Source organism: Xiphophorus maculatus, chromosome 24 (genome assembly GCF_002775205.1).
Source record: "Xiphophorus maculatus strain JP 163 A chromosome 24, X_maculatus-5.0-male, whole genome shotgun sequence".
Lineage (NCBI taxonomy): Eukaryota > Metazoa > Chordata > Actinopteri > Cyprinodontiformes > Poeciliidae > Xiphophorus > Xiphophorus maculatus.
This window is the reverse complement of record NC_036466.1, coordinates 13970295-13991494: the sequence shown is the minus strand read 5'-3', so window position 1 is coordinate 13991494 and position 21200 is coordinate 13970295. Positions and strand designations below refer to the sequence as shown.

At 40.7% G+C, this 21200-nt stretch overlaps 3 protein-coding genes across 4 annotated transcripts; all 3 read left to right on the top strand.

Moving 5' to 3' along the window:
* Positions 1-131: 131 nt before the first annotated feature.
* Positions 132-3411, top strand: LOC102218134 (vesicle transport protein SFT2B). The gene is made up of 8 exons (XM_005812126.2): positions 132-341; positions 1291-1380; positions 1483-1568; positions 2161-2242; positions 2322-2357; positions 2440-2498; positions 2582-2611; positions 2690-3411. Exons 1-8 carry the CDS (start codon positions 270-272, stop codon positions 2724-2726), a joined length of 492 nt encoding a protein of 163 aa, XP_005812183.1. The 5' UTR covers positions 132-269; the 3' UTR covers positions 2727-3411.
* A 2381-nt stretch (positions 3412-5792) lies between these two features.
* On the top strand, positions 5793-17323 carry LOC102223841 (T-box transcription factor TBX19). 2 transcript variants are annotated; one of them, XM_014473733.2, is made up of 9 exons: positions 5793-5890; positions 8712-8974; positions 10948-11224; positions 13563-13697; positions 13850-13911; positions 14266-14324; positions 15555-15719; positions 16318-16480; positions 16605-17323. In XM_014473733.2, the coding sequence occupies exons 2-9, from the start codon at positions 8712-8714 to the stop codon at positions 16768-16770; spliced, it is 1290 nt and encodes a 429-aa protein (XP_014329219.2). In that variant the 5' UTR covers positions 5793-5890; the 3' UTR covers positions 16771-17323. The 2 variants fall into 2 exon arrangements, with proteins under 2 accessions (XP_014329219.2, XP_023185543.1); XM_023329775.1 differs by having other exon boundaries at positions 16609-16713.
* Positions 17324-17636: 313 nt separating this feature from the next.
* pcid2 (PCI domain containing 2) lies at positions 17637-21114 on the top strand. The gene is made up of 15 exons (XM_014473738.2): positions 17637-17721; positions 18423-18480; positions 18555-18644; positions 18721-18794; positions 19052-19117; positions 19194-19235; positions 19299-19353; positions 19445-19548; positions 19635-19710; positions 19785-19926; positions 19995-20095; positions 20209-20282; positions 20358-20483; positions 20727-20850; positions 20929-21114. Exons 2-15 carry the CDS (start codon positions 18445-18447, stop codon positions 21016-21018), a joined length of 1200 nt encoding a protein of 399 aa, XP_014329224.1. The 5' UTR covers positions 17637-17721; positions 18423-18444; the 3' UTR covers positions 21019-21114.
* The last annotated feature ends 86 nt before the right edge of the window (positions 21115-21200 follow it).

Here is a 21200-nt window from a genome sequence, read left to right as displayed (position 1 = left end):
ATAGCTATTGTAGTTTTATTTGAAGAAATTGTCTTATTAAAGTAAAAACAACAAAATATTCCTCATATAAGTGTTCGGGGTGAAACAGCGCCTCCCTCTGACGCGTTGTGGCCAGAGGCGGTACTGCAGGCGGAAGTGCTGCACCTGTTGAGGTAAAAGTCTGTTCCTCCCGCCGGAAACTTTGACGGCTCACCTGGTCTACCTGGACCCACCGACCCGCTGGGGAGGTTCTGGACGTTCTGCGGCGGTTCTGGAAGAAGACCGGGTTAATGGATAAACTGAAGCAGGTTCTGGGCGGACAGGACGGCGGCAGCAGTTCGGATGGGAGCGGCATACTGGAGGTGCTGTTAGCCGCTTACTGGGAGGAAACCAGTTAAAAACAATAGAAAAACAGGCTTCAAGCTCCAAACTGGAGTTGGAACCAGACTCAGATATTAAATCATTAGTTTTACACTATTAACGGAGGGGAAGGTTTATTGTTTACTCAGATATAACCTTTATAAACCCATTTATGACGGTGATTCAGGACTACATTGAACTGGTTTTCACTGAACATCTAAGAGTTAATTATTAATAAGATCCAATAACCTAATTCGGTATATTTAATAATAATAATTAAAAAATGTAATCAGAATGTTAAATTAAAGCGAGTCGTATCATCAGAAACTGCTGCTGTTATCGTTCTGACGTAAAATGAGCTTCCGGTGCCATATAAGGAAGAAAGCAACAAATATTTTAAAATATATGTTTTGTTTTGCTAATTTTTTAATGTATACAAAATATGTACAATAAATTATACAAATGAACATAATGAATGAATGTAGAAGATATATTACAACCAGTAAAATGTAAAATAAAACAAATTTCTGTAGTTTTTGAGGCGTTTATATTAATACACAGTTTAAAGAGGACAAATATGGAAATACATAAGCTGAGAATTCATTAAATCTGGATTTTAGCTTCATAAAATTACAGCTGTAGAGATTAAAGTTGATTAATATTAATATTAGGTTTATGGCAAAGACATTTTTGGGATGTTCAAACTGAAAAACATGTAATTTTAGAGTTAGATGAAAAATTCCCAATTTAATTTCCAAACCATTTGTGTATGAGAGCAGTCCCAGAAGAGATGGTGGCGTTTCCTCAGAGTTGTGGCAAGATGAACACAGTGGGGCCACATTTGGTCGATATCTAAATATTTTACTGTTAACAGGTTAAAATCTGTGCAGAATGTTTGTTTTAATAAGTTGCATTTAAGGTATGTAATGAGAAATGACATCACGCCTGCAGAGAGCCAATCAGGCGTCCACTCTGGCCTGGGGGACCCGGATGAAGGGCTTCCTCATCTGCTTCATACTGGGGGCCGTCTGCTCCATACTGGTGAGGAATAATGGTCCCTGTTCGCCACTAATAGCTGTAATATTCTGATGAGGTGAGTTTTGTCCTCTGTCCCTGATGGAGGACATGTTGTGTGTCCAACAGGCTACCTGTCTGCTGTGGATCCCAGGGTTTGGACTTCCTGTGTTCGCTGTCCTCTACACCATAGGAAACCTCTGTGCTCTGGCCAGGTACCAACCAGAACCAAGCAGAAAAGAGCAGAACCTTTAGTCTCTGCTGAGACCAGATGTAACTGGGTGTTTATTGCTTTAATACGTACAGTAGCTCTCATGTGTCGTCACAGTTCTGCTCGTCAACAGAACCTTGTTATTCACATGAAGGCTTCGTACGTCATTTATAAATCTGTTTAAACCTGACTGGATCCGTCCATGGACTTCAGGCTCCTCCATGTTTTACTCTCTCTTGGTGTTTACTACACAGTTAACTTTACTCTAGTAAAGTCTGACATATTTTCATTCTCCGTCTCATACGGGTCGATCTCAACAGCAGCCATTTTGTTCATGTGTTCTCCTCCAGATTGGTGAAGAGTGTTGATGTGTTTTCTTTTTGTTGATCTGGACGTTTGTGCTGCACTTGCCTACTAAGATGGCGCCGATCACTTCTGGTTTACGTCCTTTCTGTCCTTGTAACTCTTCATGTGAATAATGAGGTTGTGTTGAGGGGCAGATTGCCTTCATGTAGCAACAAACACTAGAAACTTCTATGTGTTGCTGTAATGTCGCCCCTTTGTGGTGAAACTCTTCCTATTGGCTGTGGTTTCAGCACCATGTTCCTGATTGGTCCGTTACGGCAGCTGAAGAACATGTGTGCTAAGGTCCGAGCCCTGGCCACCGTCATCATGCTGGTCAGAACCAACCTTTGGCTCGTTGTAACGGTTCCAGGTTCTGATCCCGGTTCTGACTCTGTTGTTGGTGTGTCTGCAGGTCTGCCTGGTTCTGACTCTGTGTGCTGCGTTCTGGGTGAGAATCGGACTCTGTGTGAAAACATCCTGGTTCTGTTGTTGGTTATTAGAACTCTGTGGTTCTGGTTCTGGTTCTGCAGTGGAAGAACAACGGCTTGGCGCTGCTGTTCTGTGTGCTGCAGTTTCTGGCCTTCACCTGGTAAAACACACACCTGAACACACACATACACACACACACAGGTTCCTGCCTCACCTGTCTGACCTCTGCTGTCTGTGCTCCAGGTACGGCCTGTCTTACATCCCATTTGCCAGGTAAGCTCACACCTGAGGCTCCGCCCACCTGGACCCACCTGTGACCAGCTAACCCAGGTCTCACCTGCTGTCTTTCAGGGACGCTGTCATCAAGATGTTCTCCCTCTGCATGTAGAGCCACCAATCAGGACGCAGGATGCTGGGGTGTGTATCCAATCAGGAGTCAGGGTTTTATTTATTAATAATCACATTTTATTTAATTCTCCATTTTAACAGAATAAAGCAGCTTTAGTTTCATATTATTGCATTTCAGATTCAGGCTCTTAGAACAGAAACACTAGAGGACAACTGAGCACCGTTTGATAAAAATAGGAATCAAATCAAAATAAAACCTGAAACGTTTATTTAAAACTACCATGGAGTTTTAGAGCCATGGATTATGACTTTATTCACATATTGTGACGTTATTCTTGTGTTATTATGATGTTACTCTCAGTTGTTGCAACTTGACTCTCATAATTTCGATAAACTAAATTATTTTATACTGACTCTAATCCCACATTGTAAAAACAAATGAACATATGAACCGGTTACATTTTAAAGCATCTTGGTCACATTTCTGTTTATAATATTTAATGTTCTGATCAGAAACACTTCAGATTTACTGAATTATTCAGTTTGTATCATAATAATAACACTACAGTGTCTGAATGTGAGCCAGTTATTCATTATTATTAATATGTTACTGTAACAAGTCCAGTTGGTCCTGAATGAGTCAAATCTGCACAAATAAAAACAAAGATTTTCATTTATGGAACAACAGAAAGATAAAAAAATGAATAAATGAAAAACAAAACATGAAAGAAGATAAAATAAAAACAGTGAAGAAAATGGAAATATGAAAATAATTTTATTGAATTGATAATAACTTTATTATTTTATTCTATTTATTTGTGATTTGTCTTGATTTTTATTTGGTCCTGTTGTTGTTCCATATTAGCAGGTTTCTGTTGGGTCAAACTTTAATTCCTGTGTGATAATTATGTATTTTATTAATACTGAATTTACTGTGAAGGCCTGGCCTCAGGGAATGAAACATTATTATTATTATTATTATTATTATGATTCTTTGTGCTTTCTGACCCGGTTGCTAATTTTGCCTGAGAACAAACTATTATGGGATGCATTTCATCAGAATTATTTTATTGATTGATTCCTTTATGGAAGTGATTGTAAATATTTCCTGCTTTAACAACATTTCATTGATTTCTCTTAATATTTCATTGAAATTTTTTGATAAATTGTTTAAATTTGAGCATTTCATTGACTAATATCAGAAACATCTAGCGCCCCCTTCAGTCCCGGTGAGGAAGTGAAAGATGGTTTTATTTTCATGAAAACATTTTTCTGTTTGTATGATTTGGATTCATATTTCTGAACCTTCTGGTTTTGGGTCCAGATGGTTTCTCCAGAACCATTTCACCTGTTTTTTGTATTTCCTGTCAGATCTGAATAAATGTATTTTTGAGCCAAAGTGTGTGAGACAGTCATGTTTTCTACCTGAGCCTTGTGTTTACCTGCCTGCCTGCTTCCAGTCGTCTTTATTCCTGCTAAGTCCTTAAAGCCAGTAATCTCCACCCTCCACCTCCGCCCGCTGATTAAAGCCTGACCGCAGATCAGATGTCCACTGTGTGCGCTTCCAGATGTTCTCCACTTGGATTTGACCTATTCTCCATTACATGCTGCTCTAAACAGCTTATGGTGTTTTTCTTCCTCGCTGCTCGGTGACATTTAAACCCAGAGGAGGGAGAAGGTCCAGAGACGACTGGAGCTCATCAAGGTTTCAGTTGATTAATCCAGATTTTGTCTCTGGTACCGGAACATCTATCTGATCTGGAGATCTTTGGTTCACGTGATTCTGAACCCATATCCACTGGAAGAACGAGGTTCCAGTTGGGCGCCGTGGAGAACCGGACTCTTTAGCGCCAACCGTGGCATCGCCCAATGGGCCGGGCCTTTGCTTTCTCCCTTTGACTTGGATTGTCTCTGGTTGATTTTTTTTGACTGGACCAACCAGTGAACAGAAGAAGTTGTGACCGATGACGTTGATTTTCTGAATCAGTCTACCTGTGTTTTTTTTTTTTTTTTAGTCTGCCTGTGGTTTTAGCGAAGGAGGAAGTGAAGTCGTTCGGTCCTGTTGGCCACGCCTCCAAATAATGAATGAACATCAACAGCCACCTTGTTTGGATCGGATCAGATGGTCGTTTGTAGCGTAGATAAGCTTCTAGTGTGTTACAAACGTCACGGCCAAACGCTGGGTAAAATTTAAAACTCCAGGAAGCAATCATTTGTCAACAGGCGTAGGACCCGGTTCTGGTTCTTACCGGGCTACATGGGTCGGTCAAACTGAAGACAAAAGGAGCACAGAGGCGTCCGCCATCTTGCTACCACTCTGTTGATGACACACGTTTGGTTCCTAAAGTGTCGGTATTCAGAGACACGTGATCCAAACCAGTTCTGGAACCAAAGTTCCTTCTGGTACCAGTGACCCGTCTTATTGTAATGCTGGAGGGTAGAGAAGGTCCGTCTGACCCAAACCAGACTGGTTGAGGCTTCACACCGTTTGGGTCACTGTTGAGAAGGTTCTTCAGATCTTCCACTGAAGATCTCAGAGGTTCTAGTTGCGACGCCATCGATTCTTCTGCTGTCTTTGGTTCCCCGTTTGGTTTGGGTTCAGTTAGTCGAGATCCTGCAGGCTAAAGAGCTCAGAACGGTCCGATAGTTTGGACTTTTCTGACGTCTAGAACTTCTTCTGTCAGAGTCTCAAAGAAGAAGAAAAAATTGTTGGATTGAAGAATTCAGGTCAAGATTTTCCTGATTTGCATCAATATTTAAGTTACAGATCAATCTGGTGGTTCTGAGAGTTTGGACCGCAGTTCTTCAGAACCATCTCAGCCTGTTTAAGGTGGACGGGTTCTGGTTTAGTCTCAGATATATGAACAGGGTTCGGACTGAAACTAGATTCTAGGTTTAAGGTTCTGGTTTCTCTTCCTGCTCCAGTTTCATATCTTCATTTTTTCTAAATAAAACATTTTTTCATAATAAAACGATTTATATGATGTGTTTTAATTACTGCTGTTCTGGTTCTGGTTCTAGCGGGCGGTTCTGTTGGTATCTGGGCCGTTCAGGGCAGTGAGAGCTGAGCGGTGTGTGTGTGTGTGTGTGTTTGTGTGAGGCGGTGTGTGTTGGGTGGAGCGAGCAGACCCGTGTGCAGCCCGCTCCGGTCAGACCTTCATCATTACTTTGTTGTGTTCAACACTTTGGATCAGAACCTCTCAGGTCAGTTTCAGCTGTTATTTCTATCTGTTCTAGTTCTAGGATGAAAATGTGTTTTTATTAAATTCATGGGGATAAATATGCAAATTAAAAAAGTTAAAAATAATTTTCTTTCTTAGTTTTACACATTTTGAATGTTTTTAAATTTAGTAAATTAATTAAAATGAGACAATTTAATTAATTTAATATCTTTACTGAAGGAAACATTAGATCTTTTTAAGCAAATAAAAACTGAAATTATCTCTTCACTCTGGAGTTCTTGCTGTAAATTTATATAAAATAAATATTTTAATGATGCATTTGTCCCAGTTTTTCCTTTAAAATCAGATTTTTTTGTTTTCTTCATTTAGTTTAATAACGCTGCAGCTGCAGCGACGCGGCGCTGCCGTGAAAACACTCCACTTACACGCATTTAATGAGTTTCTGCTCGTTCATTAAACACACAGAATCTGCTTTATGAAGGAAAATATGATTTAAATGAATTAATGAGCTTTTTTCTCAGATGTTATTTAAATCCACAAAAATGAAGTAAAATCTGTAAAATGTGTAGAATTCAATTTCAGTGTTTTGTATTTAATAATTTACATAATTTAATATGAATTCTGCATTAATGTTTTTATTGTTTAGACATTTCTAGATTATTTTGATCATTTTTGTAGCTTTTGTTTTATTTCATTCAGAAAATTAATCTCACACAGAACTGATAATAAAATTTATGTTGTGTCAAAATTACATTTCTGGGTTTTAATATTTGAAATAATTCAAATACATTTTAAAAAATGTCTAAATTAGAAGCTGTTTGCCCAAATTTAAAAAACACAAATTAAATTATAAATATCAAAGTGTTTTATGAAACAATTTCATTTCATGTAATGTTTTTTAGTCATTATCTTAAACCATAATTTAATTATTTGATGAAACAGAAAAATAAGATTTTTTTTATTCATAATAAAATATAACAGGATGATCTACATTTCTAGAGCAACAGATTTATTTTAATAAATGAAATGAGTTTAATTAAGATGAATGGAAATGTTTTTATGTTAGTATTTAGAAAAATCTGGGAAAATATTTAAGATTCAAACAAAAAGTGAAAATAAATTAAAGTCAGAAATAAACCAGCTTCTGATTTGTTCAGTTTTTATGACTGAAGCAGTAAATTTTAAAATCAGCCTGTAAATATTTTTATTTGAGAATCATTTTGGTTTCAGGTCAAAATTTATCATTTTCAAAAAAGCAATTTTTCATTAATTCAGTTAAATAAACTGAAACCTCTGAGCTGTTTAATTTTTATTCTGTGTGTTTCACCTTCAGCTCATTATTATTAATACTCAGATAAAAGGCAGAGTTTGGACCAGAACCGGACTGGATTTCTGCACCGATCCGGAACCGACAGAAATAACTTAACAGTTTTTACCTGAACTGATTTCCTGCAGTTTCACTTTTACATGTTTCATAAAACTGATGTTAAAATCAGAGAAAAATAACCAGTAAAAATATTTATTAGGAGAAAAAAATCAGCCTGACGAAAGAGAATGTTCTGTGGACTGAAGAGACGAGTTCTGTGGACTGAAGAGACGAGTTCTGTTGGACCTGCTGCAGAACCACATCATTTCATTAGACCATCAGACCTGCAGCAGGCATGGTGGTGGCAGTGTCATGCTGTGGGCCTGGACAACAACAAGGTCCAGGTCTGGGTTCTGCAGGAGAACGATGATCCAAAGCACAGAAGCAAAGCCACCTCTGCACTTTAAAGTGGCCTAGTCAAAGTCTGGTTTTAAAGTGGCACTATTATGTATTTACCAGATATTTCATAGCAAAATCAAGTAACTAAGTTACCTTTGATTGACATAAAAACGTTATATTTATTAATTATGACTGAAGAAATTTGACTTTGTATTTCAACACCTTGAAATTGGGCCTCTGTCTCTTTAAGAACTCCTGCTCTTCCTGAAGCTCCGCCTTCAGGAAGTCATCCCAACATGGCTCTGTTAATGTTTTTACCAGCGTTGCTCTGAGAAGTAGCTGCTATAACTGTTAGCTGTTTGCTATTTGCTGCTGGCTAGTCTGAAGGAGCTGGGTGGGGGAGGAGCTGCGCCTCCAGGGGCGGGGCTAGGTCCACCCAGGTGTTTTGAACAGCTGAATGGTTGCCATGGAGATTAAAGGATTTCTCGATATAACATGCTGAGAAATAAAAAAGTAATATTTTATCTGACGCTGGCCCTTTAAGAGCCAGAATTCAACCGATTTAGTGAAGGGGGTCAAAGTTCCTCCACAGTGAGTTAGAGAGTCGTTACCAGGAATCATGAACACCTGATTGGGTTAACAACCTGTTATTAGGCAGAGGGGGCGATTACTTTTGCCTTTAACTCTGAAGACTTCCCCTTTAAGACTCTTCATTGGACGGTAAATGTTGCAGGTAGAACTGCTAATTGAGCTTTTAGTTTCTGCTTGGACCGTCATTAAGACATTAAGGCACAAATGGCTGTTTGAGTATCTCTCTCCAACCATTTTGTTTGGCTGCTGGACGTATGCAGACCTGCTGAGCAATTACAGCTGCTATTATCCTCCAGAGTGGACGGCTTCTGTGGCTTTTATTTTACTGGACGTCTCAGTAATTCCTGAATGTTAGGAGCTTCTATAACCTGCAGCCATCAGCCTGCTATTAGACATCAGTAGAAAAGTAATGACTGAAGTTTTCTGAGGTCGTAATTAGAGCCACAGCAAATTAAAATGTGGAGAAGGTCTTCAGTACCAGAATATCTTTATTTTAAGACCTCTTTTATGAAATTATACTTTGGTAACTCAATGTTTGGGTCTGCAGATGAAGGTGGAGGGCTTACAGGAGGACGGAGAGTCCGGTTCGGTGTCTTCAGTAGGCCGTGGTTCTGTGGGGCCGACGTGCGCCATCGTGTCCGCCGAGCGCTGCATGTCCCGGCTGCTGAGCGCCGTGGAGAGCGAGCTGCAGGCCGGCCGGGAGAAGGGCGACCCGACGGAGAGGGAGCTGAAGGTGACCCTGGAGGACGCCGAGCTGTGGAGGAAGTTCCAGCTCATCACCAACGAGATGATCGTCACCAAGAACGGACGGTAACTCTAGGACTCTGGTAGGAGGGTACCGCTTGTTGGGTAGAGGAGTCCTGACTTCCTGTGCTCAGCAGGTCAAAGGTCTTCAGCAAGAAGGCGACCATAAGATCTTACAGGATGTTGTTCAGTCATAATAAATGGGTCTGGAGTCTCACTGCTTCGGTGTTTGGAAGCCCTGATAGGAGTTCATTGGTAGAACAGCTGCAGGAGTGGAGAAACTTTCCCAAAGTTACCAAGAAGAAACAGGTTCTGTCTCTGCTGATCTCTTTTTTCACCACTTTATTCCTGAGAAACGCTGAGACAGTTTGGAAATGTCTGATCTAGAGGATCTTTCAGAAGACATTTTCTAGGCTGTAAAGGCATTTCAGAGATTTTATTGTAATTATTTTCATGCTTTTGAGGTACAACATGCAGAATGTAAGTAGATATATAAGTTATTGTTTCCTCTGACGCGTGTTGACCCTCCGGTTGACCTTTGAGACGTCTGCAGGTCAACCTTTCTCTGGTTCAGAACCAGTGTCCCAGTTCCTATACTCAGACCAGTTTATTTGAGCTGGTTCTGTTTTAGAGCATATCAATTAGTTGACCTTTGACCTTAATCAGGTTGTTTGTACCTGAGGAACCTGACCAGATGAAAGAGCTTCTGTAATTTCTTCTAAAGATAAAAACCTTCTTGAACTTCAGAGTTGATGAAAACAAAGTAAAGACAGATTTGGCTGTTTCCTTTAAACATAATCTGATCATAAATGTTTAATATTGTTGGATCATTTTGGGTTTTCTGGTGCTGAAGCCTCCAGTCTGTGCTGTTAACCGGGGTTATTCATTAGTCTCGATAGCAGCTGCCACCGTCACCTCAGTGCGATTTATTTAGTCTGTAGAGTTATTTATTTATTTAGTGCAGAGGCGTGCTGACCGGGCCGCCCTGCGGGGGGCAGCACTCCATTTACACCTGCAGGACGCCACTTCAGCCGCTCTCACTGCTGGAGAGCCGCGCCGATTTATTTTATCCTGATTGTTACTCAGCTGCAGCAGAGCAAAGTTTCTACATCTAGTCAGACGAAGAGCAGAAAGTTGATTTAGTTTATTTCTGGGTCTGTCATAAAAACAAATGATAAATTGGCCCAGAAGTTATTATGATAAACGATAATATTGTCGTTTTGAGATCATTTCCATGAAGAACTCATCCTTAAAGATCAATAATCTTTAAAATCTTTTAACTGAAGAACATTTTAAATATCCAAAATTAATCAACAAAACAACAAATAAACTAAATAATAATAAAAAAGGTATAAATATCAAAGTGAAGAAAGCTTGTTTTCATTTATTTATTGATTATTGTGACAGACCTATTTATTATTTATCCATAATCATCTGGTTCTGGTTCTGTTCTGATGCTGGAGAACATCTGGACTCTCCACATCTGGTTCTGGATTTTCACTATAGTTCAGTTTTAATCAGCTGTGAGATTTTGTTTTCCTAATTCAGTTACTTTTTATTATTTCTAGTTAAATATTGTTGGGTTTTTATTAGTTATAGTAGCAGCTTAAGTTTTTTCCTTCTCTGGTTCATTTCTGGTGCAGAATACAAAAAGGTCAAAGTATTTTTATTATATTTACATCAAATAAATAATCAACAGAAAATAACATTTTACATTACAGATCCTGTAATTTACCCACAATCCATGAAAAAAATCTATTTCACATTAATTCAAAAGGCTCATAAATGAAACACAAAACAACATTTTATCTATAATTTCAGAATGTTTTGGTTTTATAAACTAGGTATAGTTTTTCCCCATGATTATTGTTTTTATTTTTATTTCAGTTTATGAAAATGTTTCAGATTTTCTTATTTCTTTAGCTTTAGTTAGTTTTCATAACTCGGTCTAGTTCTGTTTTCCCTCCAGAACTTCATGGATCCGGTCTCTCCCAGTTCTGATCCCTGCTCTGTGTGTGTGTGTGTGTGTGTGTGTGCAGCCGGATGTTCCCGGTTCTGAAGGTCAGCGTGTCGGGTCTGGACCCCAGCTCCATGTACTCCTTCCTGCTGGACTTCGTTCCGGCCGACAGCTGCAGGTGGAAGTTCGTGAACGGGGAGTGGGTGGCGGCGGGCCGGGCCGAGAGCCGGGCCGAGGTCAGAGGTCAGGGCGGCATCTACATCCACCCAGACTCACCCAACTTCGGGGCCCACTGGATGAAGGCGCCGGTGACCTTCAACCGGGTCAAACTGACCAACAAGGTGAACGGAGCAGGACAGGTGAGCCGGTCCAGGTTTTACTCTCATCTGTTCTTTATGTTTATTTTTGTTCTTCATATATTTTCTTATTTGTTTTCTATTAATCTTTTAATAATTTTTATTTCCTGCCTTAATTTTGTCTTTAATCTGTTATTTTTAACTATTATTTATAGTTTTTTATTTTACTGTCTTGTTCTTTTATTTATTTTAATCACCAGATTATAGAAAAGATCTTCATGATTTTCATTTCTATTATATATTTATATTTTTTTGCTCATAACGTTTCCTGCTGCCTTTCTTGGTCGGGTCGTTGTTGTGAAAGAAATTTTAACGGGATTTTATCTGGTTAAAAATGTTTTTAATATATTTATATTTTTCTTTCCTTCATGCTGTTTAATTTTTCATCAGTTCCTTGTATTTGTGTATTTATTATTTCAGTTTTTAATTATCTTTTCTAGCCATAATTTATCTCAGTCAAGTTTTATTTATTATTTTGGATCATAGGAGTACGTTAATTGATTTTTAATTTTATTTTTATCATTTATTTACTGTATTGATTTTGTTTTATGTTATTTAACTCCGTTATTTTTTCCTGAACTTGTTTCTGCTTTAGCTGCTGTTTTTGTTTCTCCGTCGCCGTTTCAGTGGATCTTCGTCGACTTTTCTTCCTCTCTGACTTCTTTCCTTCTCTCTCCTCTTCTTCTCCTCCTCTTTGTTCTTCACCTCTCTTCTTCTGTCCATTAGCTTCTCTCTGCTCTCGCTGTATTATCCTGGAGTGGGCGAGAGACCACCGCCTCTAATGAGCCACTTCAGTCCCTCTCCTCTTTCACTTCACCTGTTCACCCCCTCGTAACCACGGGAACGGGATAAACAGCTCTTAATTGGCCGGCAGCAGTTTAATGCACTTCCTGTGGAGAGCTGTTGAGCGCTCGCCGCGGCCTCCACACACACACCGAGTCTCTGCAGGACAAAATTGGCAGTAATGTTGTTTATATTTACCCCATTATCCAGTCCAAACATGACACGCACACACCGGGCCGTAATGCAGCGCTGGAGCAGAGAGCTCGGCCATAATGAAATAATTGCTCAGCTTATTTGTACATTATGGTAATTATGTTTTTTACTGGGAAATTAATTTAGCCATCATGCTTCAGATGGACGAGGTAAACTATATTCAAACGGAGCCCACACACACTCAGCGCCGGGGTCACATCTGAAGCCAGCCTCTCAATCTGAATAGAAAACAGTTTGTTTTTGTGCGCTGGCCCGGACGACTCGGATTGGTTAATTGGGCCTCGTTAGTCAGGGGGGCGACGGGGAGTTGAATACGAGAGAAAACAGATGGATAAAAGAGAGCCGGGGCCAAAAGACAAAGATGGCTCCGGTCCACGAACTCTGCTGAACGCAGCCCGGCTCTAAACTCCGGCTTCCTGCTTCTAATGGACCCACAAGTACAAAGTTCTGCCCGCCTGTCAGACGAGTTCAGGAACTTCTGTCATGTTGACAGAGAACAGACCATAATACTAACAACACAGACTGGCAGGAAATGGTTCCAGAACCGGTCCAAATGTGGATCTGTTGACCTTCCTGTGTAAAGTGGTACCGGTCAGGAGGTCTGCTGGATTTCTGGAGGTTCTACAGAGAGAACAACGCAGACCTTCAGTAGAGACTTCCTGTCTGGCAAACTTTTCATAAATGTGGTTGAGGAAACAGGAAGACACAACGTCTTTAGGTAAACAGCGAACATTTCCACCGGTTCTGTTCGGTCGCTTTGACCCAACTGCAGTTTGTTTTCATCAGTTGTCCGATTCATTACTGGAGGTGTGAATTCAGACCGTGAACTCTGGTCCACCTACAGACCTTGGACCTGGTTCGGTTCCAATGCCCAGCGGACCAGAGACTGCTCCAAAATCAGGAAGTGAATTTCAGTGCAAGGCATGCTGGGTAAATACAAACAGAACAAATGCATTAGCTTAGCATGGTGTTTACCAAAGACAAAGCATAAATCCTCCAACCTCTAAAATCTGATGCCACTCCAGTTTTGTTTAGATTTTGTAAAGAATAAAGTTGCTCTCAGTGTCTTCTTCAGATGTTTTTGTGTCGTTAACGTCAGTAGCTCTTGGTGCAGCGCCCCCACAGGTGAGGAGGGGAACAGGTTGCTCAAAAGGTTGGTTGGTTTGACTCGGTGCACCGTCAATGTGAAAACAAAAACTACAGACAGTCAGAGCAGCTTCCAGACCAGAGACCGGTTGGGTCCAAACCCTGCGCCTTGTCAAGCTGCTGTGATGCCTCCGATGGCCACCAGAGGGCAGGGCGTCCACCAGGTGGCAGTCTTCAGGTGAACCTGTGTTTGTTCCAGATCATGCTGAACTCCCTCCACAAGTACGAGCCGCAGCTGCACATCGTCTGTGTGGGCTCCCGCCACCGCCTGGTGTCCAACGTCTCCTTCAGGGAAACGCAGTTCATCGCCGTCACCGCCTACCAGAACGAGGAGGTACGGCGCCATGCTGGTCCTCACTGGTTCTGATCATTTCCACTGGTCCTCACTGGTCCACTTACTTCTTTACTGTAGAAATAATCCCATTTCTGTTGGTTAAAGTGGTTTTTATTAAAGTAATGATGTGATTTCTGCCATCTTGTGCTCAGATCACGGCTCTGAAGATCAAATACAATCCGTTTGCTAAAGCTTTCCTGGACGCCAAGGAGAGGTGAGGAACTTCTTCCTGTTAACACGGCAGAGTTCTTCTATTTAACGAAATATTACAAAATGTTGCTCTTCACGTGAAATTACAAGGATCACAATCTGAAGTTTTTCTGTGAAGAGGTTCCAGAAATAGTTTTTTAAATTGGAATTAAAATTTTCTGAATGAATATATAAGAATAAAGAGAAGTTTGTCATTTCGGGGCCGTTGGGTCTGTAGTAAACGGCAGGCGGCTGCTAAACGGCTCAGTGTTTCTCACCTGGTTATCAGAGCCCAGGTGATTAGAGCCTCATTGTCATCTTCATCATCGCCACGGCGACAAGTGACTCCGATAGCTGACGCCTGATTCGTCCTCCTCAGGAACCCAGCAGGACGGGTTCTCCAGGACGCTGCGGAGAGCCGGGTCGGGATCCAGCCCTGTGAGTCCTCATTGATTATTGATCAGAAATAAATCAATGAGATAATGATCAATACAACATGCGACTGAGGACAGAAACAAGTTTATTAGCTGAATAAGAACAATATCATCAATATAATGACATTAATATTATTTATTAGAGGACAGAAAATGATTAATAACTAATATTATTGATAATGGATTTAATTTTCATAATTATTTTAATTCCATGTGAAACCGTCTGAACCAGTACGTTATGATTGTTGCTTCTATGTTGGGAAAAAATCTTAGAGCTATTATTAAAAGTAATAATTTCTGCTTCTGTTTTAATCAGTAAAATGTTTTCAAAATACATGAATATTAAAACGATCATAATAATATGTTACTTCTATTAAAAAAATCTCATAATGTATGTATTTCATGGAATTATAAAATATATATTGCATACTAAAATATATACTATATATATTACAATAATATTACTGTATATTATACTACATGCTAGTATAATAATAATAATAATAATAATAATAATAGAATTTTTTTCTGTCATGTAAAATAATATAATACACTCTAATAAAATTTGTTTTTATGTAATTATAATATATATAAGTAAATTGTGAAATCATTTTAATAATAGTATATAACATAAATATTATATATTAAAACAATATTAGTCGTTATATGCAAAAATTGTTATATGATAATATAATAATAAAATAATAAAGGAATTTTGTCTAATTATATTATAATATAAACATTGTTATAATGATATGTAACATATTTATATCACAAAATCTTATAGTTATATATTATGTGCTAATATTATTATAATAATATTAAAAGCTGTTTTGTCATATAACATATAATATAATATAATAATAATAATAATAATAATAATAATAATAATAATAATAATAATATAACAATGTAATATATATCTTATGTAATTATAATGTGTTATATGCAACATATTATAATATATTCTAATAATGTTATTTTAATAATAATAATAAAATCTTTTTTAATGTTAGATATAATTTAATATTCTCAGAGCTGCTCTGTATTTCCATTTTTTCTACATAACTTGATTCTGCAGGTCATTAATATTTTACTTTATTGTTCATGTTTAGAGATTCTCCTTCTGAAAACTTGATGTTCATTCAGGTCGTTTCATTCGTTCTCCAGTCTTTACTGATTATCGATTATCTCCAGTTTGAACAGATTGATCAGTTTCTGATGTTGGTCTCAGGTTGGCCGCTGTGCTCAGCAGGAGGGGGCGGAGCCTTCCCCTACTCCAGCAGCCTGCCGCTGGCGTCCCATCATCACCATCACCATGGTTACAAACCCCCTGGTTACCCGGGGAGACACACACCATACCCCGCAGCCTACCTGCCGCACCGCCCACACTCCTCAGGTTACACCTTTTGAAACATTTCATCCTTTATTTAATATTTTGTTTGATATTCAATTTTAGAAATATTTAAAAATCTTATTTGTCTCAACAACTATCAGTTAACTAAAAATGATGGATTTGTGGTAAAAGATTTACTTCATTTACTGACTTTTTTGGTAAACATAATTTATCAAATTTGAAGTTATGTGTAGAGATGAAGAATGATTGAACCAGGATCAGTTTCTATGTAGAACCAGGATCAGTTTCTATGTAGAACCAGGATCATTTTCTATGTAGAACCAGGATCAGTTTCTACGTGGAACCAGGATCAGTTTCTATGTAGAACCAGGATCAGTTTCTGAGTGGAACCAGGATCAGTTTCTATGTAGAACCAGGATCAGTTTCTGAGTGGAACCAGGATCAGTTTCTATATAGAACCAGGATCAGTTTCTATGTAGAACCAGGATCAGTTTCTGAGTGGAACCAGGATCAGTTTCTATATAGAACCAGGATCAGTTTCTGAGTGGAACCAGGATCAGTTTCTATGTAGAACCAGGATCAGTTTCTATGTAGAACCAGGATCAGGATGTAAACGTTTTCCGTCTGCTGTGTTTCCCAGTGAACCTGATCTCTGAAGGCGTTCCGGTTCTTCATGAAGGTTGGAGCGCTGCTTCTCCTCGTCCCGCCTCATCTTCCTCCTCCTTCTCTCCCTCCTCCTCCTCACTGTCGATGACCAGCGGTGCTCCGTCCTCACAGGCTCCTCCCCCTCCTCACAGCTCCAGGTAAGGCCCCGCCCACACCCTGACCTCTCATACCTGAGCTCAGGTGTAACGCAGGTGTGTGTGTGTGTGTGTGTGTGTGCGTGTGTGTGTGTGTGTGTGTGTGTGTGTGTGTGTGTATTTCCAGCCAGTATCCATGTCTGTGGACCGTCGGATGCTCTGAGATAAGCCCCTCCCACTCTCCATGTGCTACTCTCCATGGACCAATCAGCAGCGAGAACGTCATCCAGCCTGCTGTCCACGGTCGAGTGGGCGGAGCCGGATGGTCACCTGGCCCCGCCCACTCTTTCTGAGAAGGAAGCTAATCGGACAACTAATGGGAAACAATGGTCCAGACGTTTTGGAGGAAATGATAAAGTCATGGTGACATTTTACCATTTTTAAAAATGAGCTTAATGTAATTATTGTGAGCTACGTTTCCAAGGCAACATCATTCCATAATAAATCATGTGAATCCAGCTAAATAAATAAACTGTATCGTTTACATTCTGTCAGAAATATAAGGTGTTTGTAGGGAACATAAAACCTGCTGTGCAACATCCAGATGAATATTATTCATGTAGGTCATTAATGCTTTGTGATAAAAGTGACTCGTTATGATGACATGATTTAATTTGTTTAATAAAATAAACAGTCCTGATGTTGAGTTTTAAGTATGAAGTGACCCTTTGGCGCCCTCTGGTGTTCCGATCGTTCTCGTCTTCTTTTATTCTGATGTTTCTGTGCGAAAAATATAAACTTTAAATGTATAAATTAATCTGCAAAAGAAAGAAAAGCTGTGATACGACTTTTTGTTCAGTTGATGAACAATTTGTTGGTGTTATTTTATTTTGTCTTCATGAATACGAAGAGAAAATAAGAGCGGTAATTGCTGCAGTTATGTTGTAAGATTTTCACTTAATAAAAATATACGCATCTGTAGTTTTTATTCTTTAATCTTGCAGTTTTTATATAATTTTTCATCTTTAAATTTAAATTTACTTTAAATAATAATGACTTAATAACTTAATAAAAGTTCAAATATAACTTTTATTTTATAGTTATTATAGTTTAAAGTTATTTTATACACACATAAATAAAAGTAATTTATTATAATTTTTGATAAAGATGGACAACGGAAGACTTTTATTTTGACAGTACTACGTCCGGAAACAGTGTTGTCCGTCATTAGAAACGGTCCGTGTTTCCGACTGAATGAAGGGGAGTTTCATGGCTTGTTTTTCATCTTAAAGCTTCATTTAAAGGTCTGCAGTTTTTTTTATTTATTGTTTAGGTCGCAATGAGTGTTTAACTTCCACTTACAGTCCGGAACCAGCCGGTTTTAACCGGTTTATACGCTAAATGAGAGCATTATCACCAAACCTGGTTCACATTACTAAAGTTTTGGTTTTAGAGAAAACCTTAAGAGCTTCAACATATTTCTAATGACTGTTTTTATTAATATTAGACGTGGTTTTGGTTTCGGCTTTATTTTTTCTTGTTTTAAATGGAGTGTAAAAAAGAAAACAAGAAAAACATCGCTGCGTTAGCAATTTGCTAATTAGCTCGTTATAAATGACCGAATAAATAATGTGGTATTTTTTAGAGTTCGTGTGGGTTATATAATTAATAATATATTAGAAATGAGTCGTATTTAGGGAGTTAATGGTATATTGAAATGGAACAAAAGCAAAAACACTGCAGCAAATGCACACAAGTTCAGCTGAGAAGCACGGTAGTGGTAGCATCATGCTGTAGGATGCTCTTCTTCCAGTTAGACCAGAGGTCTGCTTTGGCATACCTGACTCCAGTATTGGCTCTTTAGCATTCTGAATGCTAGTGAGGCAGTTCAAACATTTAGTTTGTGTGTAGGACAAGAGATGCATCTGAAAGCTGCACTACAGACTGCGGCACAGTCAAAGTCCGCATTTAAAATCACCTAATCAGTGTTGCACGTGTTTTCCAGGTGGGAACAGCTCCTAATCAGCATGGCTCACATCACAATAAACCAGTACCTGCAGCAGGTAACCTCTGACCCTCAGCCTGGCCTCACCTGTCTTGTCTCCCTGGTCTTTAAATGAACTCTGTTCTCCTGCAGATCAACCAGGCCATCGAGAACCATGAGGGCTCCTTCTGTGCCGAGCTGCTCTCCTTCAAACACCCGCATGTAGCCAACCCCCGCCTGCAGGTAAGGCCCCGCCCACTCAGCCACAGAGTCAGGGTTGCTAGGAGACAGCCTCACCTGTGTGTGTGTGTGTGTACAGCTGGCCAGTCCGGAGGAGAAGTGCCAGCAGATTCTGGAGCCGCCGTACGATGAGATGGTGGCGGCTCATCTCAGGTGAGCCTTCCAGCTCGGTTATTGATTACTGATGCCTGGCGGTAAAAGTTTTATTTTATTGTTTTTTATCTTTTTTGAAAAACTGCACGAGTCCAAAAACATTGAAGTTGTAATTTAAAAAAAACATTCTGCTGTCTGAAAATCTGTTTTACAAAGTGTACAAGTATTTTTATTTATGTTGAACTTCTGTTGCAGAAAGTTGCTATGGCGATGACCTTCATCCTTAACTGTGAAGGTTTTCTACCTGTGTGTTCCAGGTGTACGTACGCCGTGGCCAATCACGACTTTGTGGAGGCGTACAAGTTCCAGACGCTCGTCGTTCAATATCCTTACTTTAGAGCTGATCTGTGTGTTTGGATGAATGATCATCAGCCGACTGTATGACCCTTGACCCCTGACGTCCTTCCTGAGAGCCTTCCAGTCCCACAAGGAGGAGAACTGGTGAGTAACTGCTGTGAACACGCCGACCGTGAATGCAGCATCACTGATGTGTTTGTGTTTCAGGGCTCTGCCCGTCATGTCTGCCGTCACTCTGGACCTCCGGATATTCGCCAACAATGTGAGGCCCCTCCCCCACCTGCTGCTGAACTGTTTCCCAGTGTTCCCAGCTGACTGGGTCACTGGTTCTGCTGGTTTCTCTCTGTCTCCAGGCAGAGCAGCAGCTGCAGAAGAAGGGCAAAGGTCAACCGGGGGAGATGCTGGAGAAAGCGGCAGAGCAGCTGATGAGCTGCTTCAGAGTCTGTGCCAGCGACAAGTCAGTCCCGCTCCGTTCGGACCCGCTCTGTGGTTCTGGTTCTGCCAGACGGCCGTGTTCACGTGTTCTGTTCTGACCCGCCACAGCCGAGCCGGCATCGACGACTCCAAGAAGTGGGGGATGATGTTCCTGAGCAACCAGCTCTTCAAGATCTACTTCAAGGTGTTGAGCTGGGTCAGAACCGGGGGGTTTGGGTCAGAACCGGTCAGGCTAAAGTCTGATTGGTTCTCCTGCAGATCAACAAGCTCCACCTGTGCAAACCTCTGATCCGAGCCATCGACAGCTCCAACCTGAAGAACGAGTACAGCCCGGCCCAGAAGGTCACCTACAAATACTACGTGGGCCGCAAGGCCATGTTCGACAGTGACTTTAAGACGGGTAAGTCTGGGCGGGTTCTGGAGGTTCTGGAGGTTCTGCAGGAGAATCGCTGACCTGTTTGTGTCCAGCTGAGGAGCTGCTGTCGTTCGCCTTCGACCGCTGCCACCGCTCCAGCCAGAAGAACAAGAGGATGATCCTCATCTACCTGCTGCCGGTCAAGATGCTGCTGGTCAGGAGCTCCACTGGATCATCCCGGATCGGAACCGGCACAGGACCGGTTCTGATCCACTATGAGTCCGACGGCCCGGAGCTAACCCGGTTGTGGTTCTGGTTGTGTTTCAGGGCCACATGCCGACTCACCAGCTGCTCAGGAAGTACGACCTCATTCAGTTCGCTGACGTCACCAAGGCTGTGAGGTAAGCAGGGAGGCGGGGCAACCGCAGCAGGAAGTGATGTCACTCAGAGTCACGTGACCTCGGTGTGTTTCCCAGTGAGGGGAACCTGCTGCTGCTGAACGAGGCGCTGTCCAAACACGAGACCTTCTTCATCCGCTGCGGGATCTTCCTCATCCTGGAGAAACTCAAGATCATCACCTACAGGAACCTCTTCAAGAAAGTGTGAGTCTGACGCAACAGCAACATGTTGACCAACAAACTACGGCAACCAGGTTGACATGTAAACAACCACCATGTCTCCAGACCCCCATCTGTCCCAGATCTCAGCCTGAGTCTTCTCTGTCCTTCCAGCTTGTGGATCTGGTTTGCAGCTCCTGGGTTTCTGGGTCTGACATGTAGAAAGGCGTCCTGGTTTCAGTGGATCATGTTTGTGACCCTGATGGATCTGTTCGTGTTTGGTTGCAGGTATCTGCTACTGAAGACCCACCAGCTGCCCCTGGACGCCTTCCTGGTGGCCCTGCGGATGATGCAGGTGGAGGACGTGGACATCGACGAGGTGCAGTGCCTCCTGGCCAACCTCATCTACATGGTGAGGCACTCAGACATGGAGCCACACCTGAGTCCAGGTGACACTCAGACGTCTGACTCTGGTTCTGTCTCCTTTCAGGGTCACATCAAAGGTTACATCTCCCATCAGCACCAGAAGCTCGTGGTCAGTAAACAGAATCCCTTCCCTCCCCTGTCTTCTGTTTCCTAGACTACATTACCCACAATCCCTCTGAGGAGACTCTGATCTTTTATACGTTTCTTTGTGTAAAAAGCTTGTTGAATAAAACTCTTTTTGGTTTCTAGATGTTACTGGCATTTCTGGATTATTTTATCGTGATGTTTTCTTAAGAAATGACAACAAACCAACTTTTAAAAGCATTTATTTATCAT

Coding starts and splice junctions, on each gene's coding strand:
- LOC102218134 (XM_005812126.2), top strand. CDS start 270: ATGGATAAACTGAAGCAGGTTCTGGGCGGACAGGACGGCGGCAGCAGT. Junction 1,381..1,482: donor GGGCCGTCTGCTCCATACTG/GTGAGGAATAAT, acceptor TGTGTCCAACAG/GCTACCTGTCTGCTGTGGAT. Junction 2,612..2,689: donor TCTTACATCCCATTTGCCAG/GTAAGCTCACAC, acceptor GCTGTCTTTCAG/GGACGCTGTCATCAAGATGT.
- LOC102223841 (XM_014473733.2), top strand. CDS start 8,712: ATGAAGGTGGAGGGCTTACAGGAGGACGGAGAGTCCGGTTCGGTGTCT. Junction 13,698..13,849: donor CCGCCTACCAGAACGAGGAG/GTACGGCGCCAT, acceptor TCTTGTGCTCAG/ATCACGGCTCTGAAGATCAA. Junction 13,912..14,265: donor TTCCTGGACGCCAAGGAGAG/GTGAGGAACTTC, acceptor CGTCCTCCTCAG/GAACCCAGCAGGACGGGTTC.
- pcid2 (XM_014473738.2), top strand. CDS start 18,445: ATGGCTCACATCACAATAAACCAGTACCTGCAGCAG. Junction 19,236..19,298: donor TCCCACAAGGAGGAGAACTG/GTGAGTAACTGC, acceptor TTTGTGTTTCAG/GGCTCTGCCCGTCATGTCTG. Junction 19,549..19,634: donor AGAGTCTGTGCCAGCGACAA/GTCAGTCCCGCT, acceptor GACCCGCCACAG/CCGAGCCGGCATCGACGACT.